Source organism: Opisthocomus hoazin, chromosome 6 (genome assembly GCF_030867145.1).
Source record: "Opisthocomus hoazin isolate bOpiHoa1 chromosome 6, bOpiHoa1.hap1, whole genome shotgun sequence".
In the NCBI taxonomy this organism is placed as follows: Eukaryota; Metazoa; Chordata; class Aves; order Opisthocomiformes; family Opisthocomidae; genus Opisthocomus; species Opisthocomus hoazin.
The window spans coordinates 3,481,654-3,496,468 of record NC_134419.1 but is presented as its reverse complement, the minus strand read 5'-3'; the positions used below and the strand labels follow the sequence as shown (position 1 = coordinate 3,496,468).

The 14,815-nt window shown below is 46.2% G+C and overlaps 1 protein-coding gene and 1 long non-coding RNA gene across 4 annotated transcripts in view; one reads left to right on the top strand and one right to left on the bottom strand.

Moving 5' to 3' along the window:
* Positions 1-2,930: 2,930 nt before the first annotated feature.
* Positions 2,931-8,924, bottom strand: LOC142361761 (uncharacterized). Of its 2 annotated transcripts, none has more exons than XR_012764363.1 (2): positions 8,840-8,924; positions 2,931-5,789 (listed from the first exon to the last, which is right to left on the bottom strand). It is a non-coding gene; the product is annotated as an uncharacterized LOC142361761 (long non-coding RNA). The 2 variants fall into 2 exon arrangements; XR_012764364.1 differs by lacking the exon at positions 8,840-8,924 and adding an exon at positions 8,380-8,453.
* Positions 8,303-14,815, top strand: part of ATG4C (autophagy related 4C cysteine peptidase) — a 26,797-nt gene continuing 20,284 nt past the window's right edge. Inside the window, exons 1-4 of one of the 2 annotated variants that reach the window (XM_075424333.1) lie at positions 8,303-8,386; positions 11,745-11,875; positions 13,151-13,234; positions 13,873-14,106. In XM_075424333.1, coding sequence (XP_075280448.1) covers positions 11,794-11,875; positions 13,151-13,234; positions 13,873-14,106 — 400 coding nt within the window. In that variant the 5' untranslated portion in view covers positions 8,303-8,386; positions 11,745-11,793. Of the gene's footprint in view, positions 8,387-8,907; positions 8,999-11,744; positions 11,876-13,150; positions 13,235-13,872; positions 14,107-14,815 lie in introns of those variants that run through there. The other variant, XM_075424334.1, reaches the window with a different exon arrangement.

The following is a 14,815-nucleotide window of genomic DNA, read 5'->3' as shown; positions in this document are numbered from 1 at the left end:
CCACCACACGCACGGGCGTCCGAGCTGCGTGTCAGCGGCTCCTGCACCTCCAAGGCCTACCGCACAAGGGCTCGAGGCAACCAGTCGCCCAGTTTTGATGCCACCTTTGCTCATCTGTCAGCTCTTCACAGTTTCTGCAGCTTGGAGCTTGGCCAGATGAGCTCCGGCAGACTCGATTCCAGCCACACACCCAGCCCTGTGCTAGAGGCGACTGGCGGAAGGGCAGCCCGGTGAGACGAGCCCGCACCTCGGCCGCCCCTGACAGATGTGCTCCGACATCTCAAACTGCGAGGAAGGAAAGTCTGTGTGCGGATACCAGGGTTTGAAACTGCTCGCTGAGGTGAGGACACACATCCTGCTCTGCCACCCTCGCCAGCGAGGCCAGTAACGGGGAGCAATCAAGCTTTAAACTAAGGCAGTGGCCTCTCCTTGACAGTGAATGGCCTTTGCACTAATTGCAGATCATCGCTGCAGTAGGCTACAAAGCTAAAAGCGAGCAGGGGACCCACCTCTTTATGAATGATTTGTTATTCATCCTCTTGAAGCAAATAAATGTACAGAAGTATCAACACAGATGAAAAGAACCCTTAACTCCACCCTATCTAATGTGGAACATCTATGTACAAAAATAAAAAATATGTGTATTTTCAATTCAAAGATACAAAATGGATTTCAAATAGACCTCTACCAAATACAGTATACAGTATGTGCTCTCAATGGGAGGGTATTGCTTTGCAGATAAATAGGCTTTCTCCGTATAGTTGGTCTAAATATGAACAACATCCCTCCATTCATTTAAAAGTCCACATCAACAAGTGAATTTCAGAAAAATAACAAAGATTCGTCATTACTTTCCAGATAGTAACAGCCCAGCAAAACCCTACAAAGTCGTTGCCAATGACTTTGAATAGTAAGAGATAACTGAGGCTGGTAGAAACGTACACACAACCTGGTGAAGAGAACCAAGAGACTGACTCTAAATTTTGCAGTGTGTGGAGCATTAACCAAAAGAAGTCAAGGAAAAAGTGAAGCAATACGAGGGGGGAAAAAAAGCAGTCTCTTACCATTCTAAATCCAACAATGTGAAATACTAAAATTCATGGTATCAGCAAACCCTGCCTCTGTTTCGTATGACTGATGTTGTGGCGTCGCTGTGTTATTTCAAGTACTAAGGTGAGTGCTGCCACCGACACGCTGAGTCACACAACCTTTCTGCCTCTTCTTTGCGACTCTTAAACAAGAATTAATTGAAGGCAACGTTGTATCTGAAGAAAGCAACTCATGCTTTGCAAAGAGGAGAATGTGACCAATTGGACACAGAGACCTGTTACATGGAATTTCAGTCTGCAAAATATTTTTCTCCAGGCATCTGTTTGGGAACCAGCAGCTGCTTCTGACTCAGAAATGACTGTCGTGCGGCAAATGTTACCTGCAGTAGAAAATGGAACTATTTTCTTTTAAATTAGGGTGAGACTGTATGCAATTGATGACACATTTGGAGTGTTAGGCTGCTTTGTGCCTATGTATTGCCCTCAAGGGTGACTGGTATCTCACAATGAGGGTGAAGACAAATCAAGACTAACTTCAGTGGAGAGACTGTGTAAACTGCAATTCATACCTCCATACAGCCCAATTTAATTTAAATTAATGTTTGGATAGAGGCTACATATTCCTAGTAACCAATTTAAAACTTGGAACTTCATCCACATTGTGAGGATACTGAATAGTTACTCTGCCTTAACACATTGTAATTCTTCCTCATGTTTTAGGAAGCAAAGAAGGAACCTACCCTGCTCAACAACTGAATCCAACGGCAGAATGCATCAGCCTTTGAAAGACATAGAATCATAGAACGGTTTGGGTTGGAAGGGACCTCAAAGCTCATCTGGTTCCAACCCCCCTGCCATGGGCAGGGACATCTCCCACCAGCCCAGGGTGCTCAGAGCTCCATCCAACCTGGCCTTGAGCACTGCCAGGGAGGGGGCAGCCACAGCTTCTCTGGGCAGCCTGGGCCAGGGCCTCACCACCCTCAGGGGGAAGAATTTCTTCCTCATATCTCATCTAAATCTGCCCTCTGTTAGTTTAGAGTCGTTCCCCCTTGTTCTATCCCTACACCCCCTTATGAAAAGCCCCTCTCCACCCTTCCTGCAGGCCCCTTCAGGCACTGGCAGCTGCTCTAAGGTCACCCCGGAGCCTTCTCTTCTCCAGGCTGAACAGCCCCAACTCCCTCAGCCTGTCCTGGTAGGAGAGGTGCTCCAGCCCTCGGATCATCTCCGTGGCCTCCTCTGGCCCCACTCCAACACATCCATGTCCTTCCTATGTTGGGGGCTCCAGAGCTGGACACAGGACTCCAGGTGGGGTCTCACAAGAGCGGAGTAAAGGGGCAGAATCCCGTCCCTCGACCTGCTGGCCACATCCATCACTACCTCCAAAAAGGAGTTAGCCCATTTATGCGGCCGTCATCCATAAGCATCTGCCGCTCCGGGTGAATGGTCTCTGAGCAGCTGGGGGGTGATCCTCGCTTGTCCTGGGTGCATTAGTTCTTCACCAGGACAAAGACTGAGCATACACTACATCAGCAGCTGAGGGACGCGGTGATAGGTGATGGGTCTCCACTGTAGCTGCTGCATTTCCCTTCTCGTTGCCTTGCTAATTTGGGGGCTGGGGTGAAAGCCCAGCAATTTATCAAAATGTGGCCTGTCACGTTGAAAGTCACCTTTCAGTCTTCTTGGATAAACCATGCAACAACAAGGTGAAGCAGGAACAGCTGAGTCTACATCTGCGAGCTGTACTTGGGCTCAGCACCCACCTGAAGTGCTCTGTTAACACACATGTACCCGTGAAACAACTTCTCTCGCGCTGAAGGGGTGTGAATGAAGAAGCATTTCAATCAGTTCACTAGGGTACCTGTCCATAAATCACATGCGTCCTTTAAAACACGACGAAAATGCTTTTTTATTGAGAACTAATTTTACTCAGTTATAACCAAATTTGGTAAACGCAGCCTGCAAACACAGATGTAACTCGCTGAGCCTGGTGAGATTAGGACTTGCACACAAAAAAATCTTTTGGATCTTAGCCACAAAACATTTTGCAAAAAGTGAACTGATCCTGTGTCTTGTTTGTTAGCAGTGTATTTACTCAGTCCACTGCTTCCTTGTTCTTCTTACGTAAACTTCCTCACTGCAAACACCACACTGAAAACATTTTCCACTGAAAATGTGTCCAACATAATTCAATAAACAACGTCGTAAATAAGGGACTGCAAATTCGGAGAGCCATCTACCGGCAGCTGAGCGAAACGAATTAAATTCATTAAGGGCCAAATCTGTGCCTCTCTCTGCAAAGAATTTCTGTAAAGATAAGGAACTACACACGGGTAATGTAAACTGTCCAAGCACAATTACCTTCTCAAGACACGTATGGCAAGAGTGAAGATGCTGGTGTTCTCAGAGCAAGGGTGAGCAGCCTCATTGGCCCAGTGCCCGGATTCTGCTGGGCAAATGAGAAACTGGGAGAGTAAAGAAGGAGTGAGGACTCTCCGACTGCCTGTAGCCTTCGCTACATCCCTCACATCCATCTTAGTTCTTTTATTGAACTCAAGCCAGGCATATCAAAAGCTAATGACAGCAGAGCTGGAAGCAGAGCCAAGGTGCTCCGAGCACAGTGTTCCAGAGACCACTGTTACAGGGAATGGTGGTGTTCTTCATCCCAGACATCAGAAGACCACATGTGATCCTCACAGCAAGGAAGGGAGATACTGCATAGGTCTGGATACTAAATCAAATCATATCAACTACCACGTGAAACAAAACAGCTGCGTGTAACACATTCTGCCTCGAGCAGAACCCACCAGCCTGCGAGCCTGACCCACGGGAGGATCACGCGTCCTCTCCCAGGGAGACGCACGGAGCTCCAGGCACCAGTGCTGTTTGAACATGGGGAAGGAGCGGTGCAGTCCGGTTCCTCCCTTTCTCTTGGACCTACCTCCACTATTTCAGGTGGAGCAGCTGGGTAGACCAGAAGACACTGTGGCAGGAATGGTGACCAGATTCGTACTTCCACAGCTGGAAAAGTTCCTTGTGAGGGAGAAACGGCAATTTGAATCCTCAGATGCACTAGCCTTTCTGCAGCCCTCTTCATATAGCAGTATTTGATGTCTGCTTCATTTTTTCCTTTATTCTTTGTCTGCTTGCATTATTACTTTCAGGTTTCTTCATTTTAATAGACAGGTTCATGAACTTCAATCTCCTCAGATAAGGACTTGCAGTCTTCCCAGCTGAGCTTCCATTAATTTCTGCTCATGTTTATCGTTTTCAGGTAGCTTATGTTTCCACCCTGAATACAGCTTTCAATTTCTCCAAGTTTAATACTCTGTAAATGCCACTAATGTGCCCTTTATTTTCTCTTCCAGATATTTAACTAAGATTTTACATTAAGGGTAGCCTTGGCACAGATTCTTACAGGTATCCTGCTGGAGCCTCCTCTTCTCTCTAGCCTAATCCTGGGACGCAGTAAGAAAATCTGGGTTTGGATGGGGTGAGTGGTACGAGCAGCAGCACGCTGGCTCAATCAGTGGAGACAAACACCTCAAAAGCCACCAGCAATCTAGTGAGGGGGTACGCGCACGCCGCCCCTCTCATCCTGCACTATGGCTGGAAAGCGTGGTGCACAGATTACTGCGACAGTGGCTTCCACAGGCAGACTGACATACCAGGCACAGGTGAGCAGATTCACACTTGGGCAGATAGCTGAATCTGGTCTGGAGAAGGACCTCGGGGCCACCCTCAGCAGGCAGCGCAGTCAGAGTCTGCGCATGCAGGTGGGCACATCTCAAGAAGCAGCTTGGGAGAATCCCTTGTTCCCTGAAAGGATCCCTCAAGTGCACATGCTGCTGGGCTGCTTTACAGTGCGCATGCATTGCCTATTAACCTACTAACCTTGAAGATCCCGACTTCTTTGTGAAACCCATGACCTTCTGGAGCAATGAGTTTGCTTCAGAGACAAAACAGTTGGCATAGCTTTCAGTTTTTAACCAATAATGCTCCTCATCTTTGTAAAGCTCTGTATCATTTATCCAACCATTCTATTTCCATAGTGTTGCTAAGCGCAAGCAGCCCTTCCACAAACACATCTGAGGTTTTCTGGTCTTAAACGGGTGGGAGAAACCTCACTGTAACCTATTTTAACAAGTAGTTCTGGGAGCAGCAGAATGAACACAGCCAGCCTGGATTCCAGTGTTCTCCCTTTATCCTCTTCCAGGGTTTCTTTTTACCTAAGCAGCTATTTCCACAAAAACTGGAGATATTTAGTATCTCTGAGGTTCTGCAAACTTGATTAAAGTGCAGAGCGGTTTCAAACTTTCCAGAGGGAAACGGATCACAGACCGCTTACTTCCCTAGGAAATGAAACTAAAAATAAACGAGGAAGAATTCCCTTCTCTACAGCTCCTTGACCCAAGGTCTGCTCTGTTTAGACAACAGGCAAACGGGTGTTTTGGAAAGCACATACTGTCGGCCAAAGGTTTAATGGGCTTTTCTAAATATATTGCAGGTTGTTGGTGAATGCTGAGATGGCTTCCCAGAGGCAATCTAGTAGGCTAGTGGCAGACACAGGAGTAGAAGCTTCATTCCTCTGACTGCCCAGCAATTCGGTGTTATCTTACCATTTGCAGTATTTGGTGGGTAAATGTTGTGTAACCATGGCATCTCTCAGATCCATAAAGCAGAGAGTATATTCTCTAATTTTCAGTCTTGACATTGCCTCTTGGTGTTACCCGCTTGGTTTACCTATTAAAAACAGCAAAGACAAATTACATTTTCCATGAACGCTAATATTTCCTTACTAGTACTATATTAATTTAGTACAAAATCATCTCAAAGATGGTTTGCATGGCCTTTACATCATTAAAATATTGAAAGTGGAAACTCTGTGACATTTGCTAGAAGTTTCTTGAACGCAGTATGCTCTCTCCCACTCCCTCTGCAAATCTTTCCTACAGGAATAGGAATTAGTGAATGTGAAGAAAACTCTCTTTACACATAGTTATTTTTGGTTGCCTGAGTAATTATTCTGCAATCAAAGCTTTGTTTTGCAAGATCTGACTGATGCAAAAAGCAGAAAATATATATCTTCTTTCTCATAACCTGATTGCCTGAGGGATTTACCAGGTGTATCCAGATGGTATATCACGTGGCCTATCAAATCAGGGCACGGTTATTAAATTTCAGAACACGAAGGTGCAGGCAACTCATTTCAGGCCAGGGAATACGCATTTCATTTGATCAACTGAATAATTCTTTGTTCAACATTTAGCCAAATCCAAGCCATGTTAGCTACTGAGCACTCAATATTCATACACAGACAAGCACATTCGTCTTTGTCTTTGAGAATAAAAGCAAAGATGAAACTTTAAAGAACTATTGTTCCTACAACAGGTCATAAAATTCTGGAGGCAGGAGGCCTGTTTCCTTCTGCACTGACAGATCACCCGCTACTGAGGGGCCACAGCCTTTCATGAGTTTAGTACAAACAGGTGGTTTTTATTTTTAAATCTTTATCTTTGCTTGGAATATAAAGACATAGATGGGGCGTGTGCCGCTTTCTGTGTATTACGTCTTTCCAGTTTTGAAAAGGAACAGTAACAACATGTGACCGTTCTTCAGGATTTTTGAAATTTTATCACGGTGGTGTTATAGCTCTGCTACGCAGAGATGCTTGCCAGTAGAGTCTGCAGGATTCCTAAATGAGGATTGTGATCGCTAATTTACAGGAATGCAGAAGCAAAGTGCTGTTAGCAAGGGCAAGCAGTGAGCTGAAAGGCAGGGGAAGGATTAGAGGTGAGCTCCTACACCCCCGCTTCAAGCCAATAGCTCGACCTTTGTAACGAGGCGGCGCCTGCTTCGCACGTTAATGCCTGCGATCCTCTTTGCCGACTGACCCCGCTACGTGAAATACGTCATGCCCATGGGATTACGTAGCAAAACCCAACACGAAATACCTGAAACGCCTATTGTCAGTATTTGTACTTCATTTTAGATCACGTGCTATAATCATGCGCCGATTATAAAAAAATTAAACCCAGTCTGCTCATCTTTGACCAGCAGAAGGCACTAAAATCACAAAATGGAAAAAACCACCGAAGTTTCTCCAGGAGCCCGACCCGGCGCCGTCAGCGCCAAGGACAGGGAGAAGGCCGGGACGTGGTCCTTCTGGAGGATGTCAGGCACCAGCGCCAGTTCCAGGCATTCAAGAAATTCAATTCACATCCTTCCCAAATCCTGCACTCCTGTTTTTTAAACAGAATCACAGAGTCACAGACTGGTCGGGGTTGGAAGGGACCTCTGTGGGTCACCCAGTCCAACCTCCTGCCGAAGCAGGGTCACCCAGAGCAGGGTGCACAGGACCGCGTCCAGGCAGGGCTGGAATATCTCCAGAGAAGGAGACTCCACAGCCTCCCTGGGCAGCCTGGGCCAGGGCTCCGTCACCCTCAGAGGGAAGAAGTTCTTCCTCATGTTCAGATGGAACTTCCTGTGCTTCTGTTTGTGCCCTTGGCACCCGATACAGCCAATGATTTTTTTTAAGCAGCTTAAGACAAACAGATTAATGGAGAACCTACTTTACAGAAGACTGAAAAAGCCGCCAACCCCTCCACACGCCCAGCCCGGGAGAGCGAGAGGAGATGGCGTTGCTGACGGGCTTCTACGGCAGAAATGAAGCAGCAAGTGGAACTGGAAACACCGCTGGCACGTGAACCAACACACACGCGTTTATAATGGAGATTTCAGTACCACCGGCCTCCAGGGAATGTGGAGATTTGGGAACCATTTTGCCGTGCAGTCAATAGATACAAAATTAAAAGAAAAAATAATAAACAAAAAAAACCAAAACAAAGCAAAACCAAACACCAAACCAGACGGAAAAAAAGCGCAGAACACCTTGAAAGGACAGCTGGAGCCTCGGTGAGGGGCAGCGCTCCCACCCCCGCCGCCGCTGATGGCCGGGCCGAGCCGGGGCTGGGGCCTGGCGGCGGGGCCGCCCCTCCCGCCCAAAGCCTCCGGCCCGGCGCCCGCCCTTCTGGGGGCTCACCCCCGCCGCTGCCCGGCCCGCCCCAGGGAGCCGGCCCGCCTCGGCCCGGTCCCGCTTCCCCCCTCGGCTCGGCTCGGCTCGCCGCCTCCTCCTCTTCCTCCTCCCCCCCCCCGCCTCCTCCGCAGCCGCCCCGCCGCCGGACTACAGCTCCCAGCGTGCCCCGCGCGGGCCCGCCGCCCGGCCCGCCTCGCCGCCGCAGCGCCGCCCGCCGGGAGCTGTAGTCCCGCGCTGTTCCCCCACGGCCGAGGCCCCGGGAGGCCGCTCCCCGGCCGGCTGCGCCGCGGAGCTCACCGGGCGGGTAAGCGGCGGCTCCTGCGCGCCGTTCACGGGGAAGCGCTGAGCGCCCGGCGGCGGCTCCGTGAGGGGCGAGCGGCTGGCGCCGGAGGCGGCCGGGGGAGCAGGCCGGGGGCGAAGCGCCGCAGCGGTGGCGGCCCGGGCCCGGGGCTGCGCTGTCGGCCAGCCCGCGTTCGCGTCCCTGGCAGGGGCAGGAGCGGGCTCGGGGCTCTCCCGCCTCCCCCGAGCCCCGTCCCGGGGGGTGGCCGGGCCGCGGGGGGTGCCAGGGCCGGCGGGGCCGCTGCCGCTTCCCGGCGGGCGGCGGTTCGGGCTCCCCCGGCCCGGGCGGCCGCGGACAAAGGCCGGGGACTGTGAGGAGAGCTGAGGGGCGGCCTCTCCGCCGGCGCCTCTCGCCTGGCTCTCAGCGCAGGGGGGGCAAAACGTCCCGTCTTTGGTACAGGGTTTAAAAAAAACCCACCAGGCTGTTTTTCTTCCCGTGCCCTTCACCAAGCGTGGTTTCTCGCTGTCTTCGTCCGTGTTTGCAGCTGGAAAGGGGTGACTCCCCTCGGCGTTACTCCCTGTCAGGGGCTGCTGTGCGGGCTTTGCTGCCGTCGCTGCTAGTGCGGTTTCTTTCCAGGTAGGAAAAAAGCGAAGGGGATCTTCGTTCTGAAATGAACTAATAACGAGAGTCACATTCGGACTTCCTTCATCCCCGTCGCTGCGGTTGCATGGGCGGGTTGGATGGCTGTCCTGTTGGTAATGAAAACCAGTGAATTCTGTTGTCGGGGAGGTTTTTTCCACCCCTGTTAGCAAACGGCCGCCTCGCTGCGATCGTCCCCCCTCAGAGACGGGGGCTCTGAGGGGACAGGACTTCGGCTTTCCTTCAGAGGTGTGTCCTGCTGCTCTGTGAAGGAACGTCACCCTGGTAATGTACGTTGTGGGTAATTTCTTAAATGAGACAACTCCAGTGTAGAACCATTAGCTTTAGATTTAATAACGGGGGCTGCATGGTGCCCGTTGGGCTTGAGTCTGTGTTCCCTGTGACCTTCTGATGCTGTTCCGTTAATTTCAGTGGAACTGTTAATGGTGCCGCCTTACATCGATGGGAAGAGCCTGCGTTTTTCCAGTGGAATAAATGTGCCTGGTTTGTGTTAGCATTCTGCTTGGAAGTCCTTTTCACATCTTCAGCATAATGCTAGGGAAGAGATGTAACTGGAGGAAAGAAAAATGCGCCGTGATGGCCATTGTCTCTTAAAGGAAAATGAGCTGCTTTCTCATTTCAATAATTTTTCCTTCAGGCCCTTTCGGAACAGTAGAGTTTGTTTCACATCTAATTTTAGCCAGAGGGAGCTTTTACAGGTCTTGGCTTTTAAGGCAGTCCGTGGCCTCTGCGTAAATGGCTGTCGCTGACTGATCATGGGAGGGCAGGCTGGACCAAACACACCTCCTGAAGAAGTTCATCTTCACAGCTTTGCCAGCTAGAGTCACTGATACAGTCAGTCTTTCCCTTTTTTCTTCCTGAGGAAAAAAGAGGCAGGAAATTAAAACCCAACTTTAAATTCTCTTCCTCTTTCTTCCCCTACAAAACCCCAGCTTAACACAAGGCTAATCATAGTAGGGTTGTAGTCAGTTGTTATTTTCACTAGCAAAAAAAGTCAGTTTTCCACCGTGTTTGTAAGCTTGCATTGCCTTTTGTTCCATCAAAAAGCTGTTGACAGACTTTTACAAAATGATAAAACGGAATAGCAGAAAAACATGCTAGGGATGGCTGGGGCAGCAGACTGATGTTTTGCTTGCCCTACCTACAGAGCCCAGAAACTGCATTTGTGCGAGCAGCCTCAGGCACCGGCCCCCTGACATCTTCACACTCCTCAGTTACCTGTCAGGGGTCAAGTTTTACTTAAAATATGCTCTCAGTGGAGAGTAGTAACACGGTTTAGTCTTCATCCTGCTGTTGATCCCAATCCAATGGAAAATAACACACAGAAAGGTAAATACAGTTCTAGATCCTCCTTTTAAAGGAAGGAGGTTATGTACAGCATCAGCGATGGCGTATGCTCCTGGTCCCGGTTTAGTAATTAAATGAGATCGTTCACTTTTGTTCACGTCATCATCTGATGTTACCAGAACTTTGCTGAAAATTCGGTGAAGGTTGCAGTGAGGCACCGTTATTGATCAACCTTTGATGTCACACAAAAGCTCCTGTTGAAGGAGGAGGTCTTAATTTTTCAGCTATCTATGCAGCCAAATACGGGCTACCAAATACCATCAAGAAAACCTCCTGTGTCAACTATTTTGAAGGGAGCCATTGACAGACTAAGTGCAGTGAAGGAAGCTCTGTTAATTAGTAGCAAGCTTGCTTTTACTAAATAGTGCAGGTGGACTACAAAGGGAGTTCTGTCCCATTTTCTCGTATTTCTTAGAAACAGGGATAAAGGTAGCATATATTTTTTTCTGTATTATTACCAGTTTGCGTTGCTTTTAAGGTGAAGTCTGTCAGTAAAAGTGCATTCCCTCACATCCCTGCCTTAGAAAAATTATAAGCAGTTTTTACAAAATTAATGTGCGCTGTAGTGGGGTTTACCACCATTTTACCACTCTCATTCTTGTGGTACAGCTGGACCCCTGCAGAAAACACAATCAAATCAGAAGAGAGCCGTTTTTGCACTGCAAGTGAGAATTAGAGGGGATGTAAAATAAACAGATTTTATGACAGTAATTCTACTCATCTCTTGATGTTACTCCTCTAGCAAGTTAATTCTGTAAAAAATTATGTCACTGTTACTACACACATTTTCCGTACGACACATTTTCTGCCTTGTACACGTACAGCAAAGCATCTTGCACTTAGTGTTTTAGTTCCTCCAGTGCGTGTAAACTTTGGCTTAGAAAATTCTTGATTAGAAATCTGAAACTAATGCTGTTTTGAAAGCCAAGATTGGTTTATTGGTGCTCAGCAGAACCCCTGATGTTGGGGGGGGAGGAGTACTTGTATTCTGTTCAGCAGAAAAGAATAGCATCTATTCTATCTAGTGCAATGCGTTGTAGCTCTTCATTTCACTGCCAATTAGGAAGAGTCTACTCGCATGCCAGCGCCGGTTATACGCTCTAGATCAGTTTGTTGTGCAGTAGAGAGCTGTTGGAGAACATTATCTTTTATTTAGCTTTGTGTAGTAATTTTATTGGTGTATATTTGGAATTAAATGTTTTTATTACTTATTCATGGAACGTGTGATTGCTTCTCAGTCCCTGGACGTGGAGGATTCTGCAAGTTTATTACTGTTTCTGGTCATGTTAGGCGTAAGTACCTAAGTGAGCTGGTGGTGATACTGTACCCCGTGTGCTCAGTGCTCATGGATGTGTTTACATTTTTGTTTTTACAGTAGCAGAATTGAACGTCTTACAAGACAGCGATGGCTTTTTCTCTAGAATATGAATATGGAGGCCACGGGGACAGATGAAGTAGAAAAGATAAAATCAAAGTTTATGTCTGCATGGCACAACATGAAATACAGTAAGTGAAACAATGTATGGTAAAATCCTGTCTCCACTGAAATGAGTGGAACGTTTCTTGTTGATGTGAATGGGATCATGATTCAGAAACTTAACTAATATTAATAATTAAAATGCAATACAGCCCTTTGCAACCATTTTTACTGTGGTATAATAATCAGTCCAAGTAAACAAACTTGTTTAGCTTTTCATTTTTCAAATAAATTTGCATAATTTATTTTTAAATTACTTATTTCAAAAACAGTAAAGACATTGTGTAAATGACACTAGGTTTGCATAGACTTTTAAACAGGGATAACATGGAATCATCTGCACAAAGATGTTATTTTTTATACGTACTTTTCTGGAAAAAATAGGATTATGTGTGCAATACAAACTCCACTGAACAATCTACTTCACACCCTTTAGTAACATACTTTTCCACAGCTGACCATCAGTAATTTGTTTAAAAGCAACCCTATTTTCAAGCGTGCCCTTTGCTAATCTGTCCTTAACCTTAATTTTTATACTTTCCCTCTAGGAGGTTGCTCAGATTTACCACCAGGTTTCAGATAAATTTTGTTTATTCTCATAAGCCTTGGAGATGTCCAGCAAGATGAAAATATACTTTTCTTCAATTTTCTTTAAGGCTACCACCATAGGATTTAGACTTAAGTGAAAAAAACACTGGGGACATTGTCAAAAACTAAAAAATGAATTCTGTCGCTTTGAATTTGTACAGCATATTACACAACTATTCAATACGGTACGCAGAAGTTAAATTTCCAACAGTATAACTAACTTGTTGGCTTGATACACATGTAGTTTTCTATATTCTTTTCGTGTCTGAACTGTAATTTAATTTTGTGATGAGGTATGTTTAATTAATACTCCATGCATTTTCACTGGTCATACGTGAAGCTTATTGTATATTTTTATAGGAGTTGGAAACCTCTCCGTATCAAACTATGCAGAAATGAAATGGCAATAGAGACAAAGCAACTTAAGCTCAGCTTTAGCACTTTTGTATCCTGACCATTTCTGTGCAGTAGTCCTATTGTACTGACATTCAGACCTTCACAATTGGGCAACATCGTTACTTTTGAACCAGAACTCTAATCTGTGTTTTGTAGAGCTGTTAAACTGTTTGTTATTTATGAAAGCAAAACCCAACTTCCGTGCATTTTCTCTGTATTCCCCTTTCGAGGGTTACCTTTGGCTTAACGAGCTGCTGTTGGCAATTCCTTTTTTGGAATACTTCACTCACAAATTTGTATTTGTTTTGCGTCTGTTTTAGGTTGGGTGTTGAAAACAAAAACTTACTTCAGTAGAAACTCTCCGGTGTTTCTCCTGGGAAAATGTTACCACTTCAAAACTGATGGTGTGTACGTAGCGCTTAACTCATCCCAGTCTTATTTGGCAGGAGCTCTGTAGATATGTTTTTAACCTTCTAGAAAGATCATCATTAACAATTACTCAATTCAAAATGTAAATGTGAAAAGCGTAGAAAATACTCATTTAAATGTCCAACACCACCACTAATTCAACCCATCCTAACCTGCTTTATTCAGTTTTTACACTGAAGTCTTGTTCCTTCTGTAAACATTAGTGCTGTAGTTTGCACTTTACTTCATTTACCTATCCACTTCAGACTTTCTTTCTAAAAACTGCTGAATGAAATAGCGACGGTACCTGTGCAAGGAGTCACTACGCCAACACCTTTGTTACCGTTCTCCAGCATGCAGTTTGCTGAGAATCTCTCTCTGTTTGGCCATTTACGTTTAGGTGGATTAAGCAGTTGCTTAATTGCAAGTCAACCATTCCACTGGCATTTTTTTTTTAGCTGGCACATTTCTATTGTGTTCGCCTTCCAATTTTCCTTGCTTGTATTTGAAGCGATTGTCACTTTTTGCAAGTTTGCCCTGTCTTTCCAACAGAATAGTTGTACGTTTTTACTTTACTTCTAATAACAGAAGTGCCATACCAAGTTATAACTTAAATTTGTGCTTTGCCTCACAGAGTCTGGTGAACTCTCTGCAAATGGGTCCAATTTTGATAAGATCAACACAGAGATTTCGGGAAATGTTGATGAGTTTCGTAAAGATTTTATTTCTAGAATATGGCTGACGTACAGAGAGGAATTTCCGCAGATAAAGGGGTCTGCATTAACAACAGACTGCGGTTGGGGTTGCACACTAAGAACTGGTCAGATGCTGCTGGCTCAAGGTCTTCTGCTTCATTTTCTTGGTCGAGGTAAGTTACAAGAGAAGCTCTCTATACCAGCATGATAAGCATGGGTGTTCTGTAGAGAGTCTGATGGTCTTTATGTAAGTTGAATCTGAAGTGCGTGCTGCTTTTGGTTCTGGACTCCCATTAATGCTGGGATTGTTACCTGGCATTAGAGCAGCGATCTAGCTCACCTGCTTTCCATCTCTGAAGAAGGGAATAGCAGGGTGTGTCAAAGGAAGGTACTAGAAACTCCACAGAAGCTAACTGTGAAGTAAAATAGCACAAAAATTTGTGATCCCATAGCTGGGTATTGTTATTATCCATGCAAGTGTCCAATTCTCTTGAATCTTGCTCATTTCTTGTACTCGAGGTGGGGAAATGAGTCGCACAGCCCATAGCTGTGGGCTATGGCAAAAGTGATGTTCTTTTATCAGTTTTAAAGTTGTACATTATTCAATTTCTTCTAGTATTAATATATTGAGTTAATAGAAGGACTCTAATCTAAGTTCCATACATCATTCTTTGTGTCGAAATTTTCTCTATTTCATTTCCTCCCTTCCCCCCCGAGTACTCACAGAGAAACTTCCCTTTTTTTCCTGTCATTGTCTATCCCAAAATACTCCCTCAGCCACAGGTGTTTGAAAGAAGTGGCTTTAGGAGACTTGGACCACTTTCTGCCTTCAAAGGCTAAGCGTGCACGTCCTCCTCATTCTTCCAAGCTGAGCCATGTCCT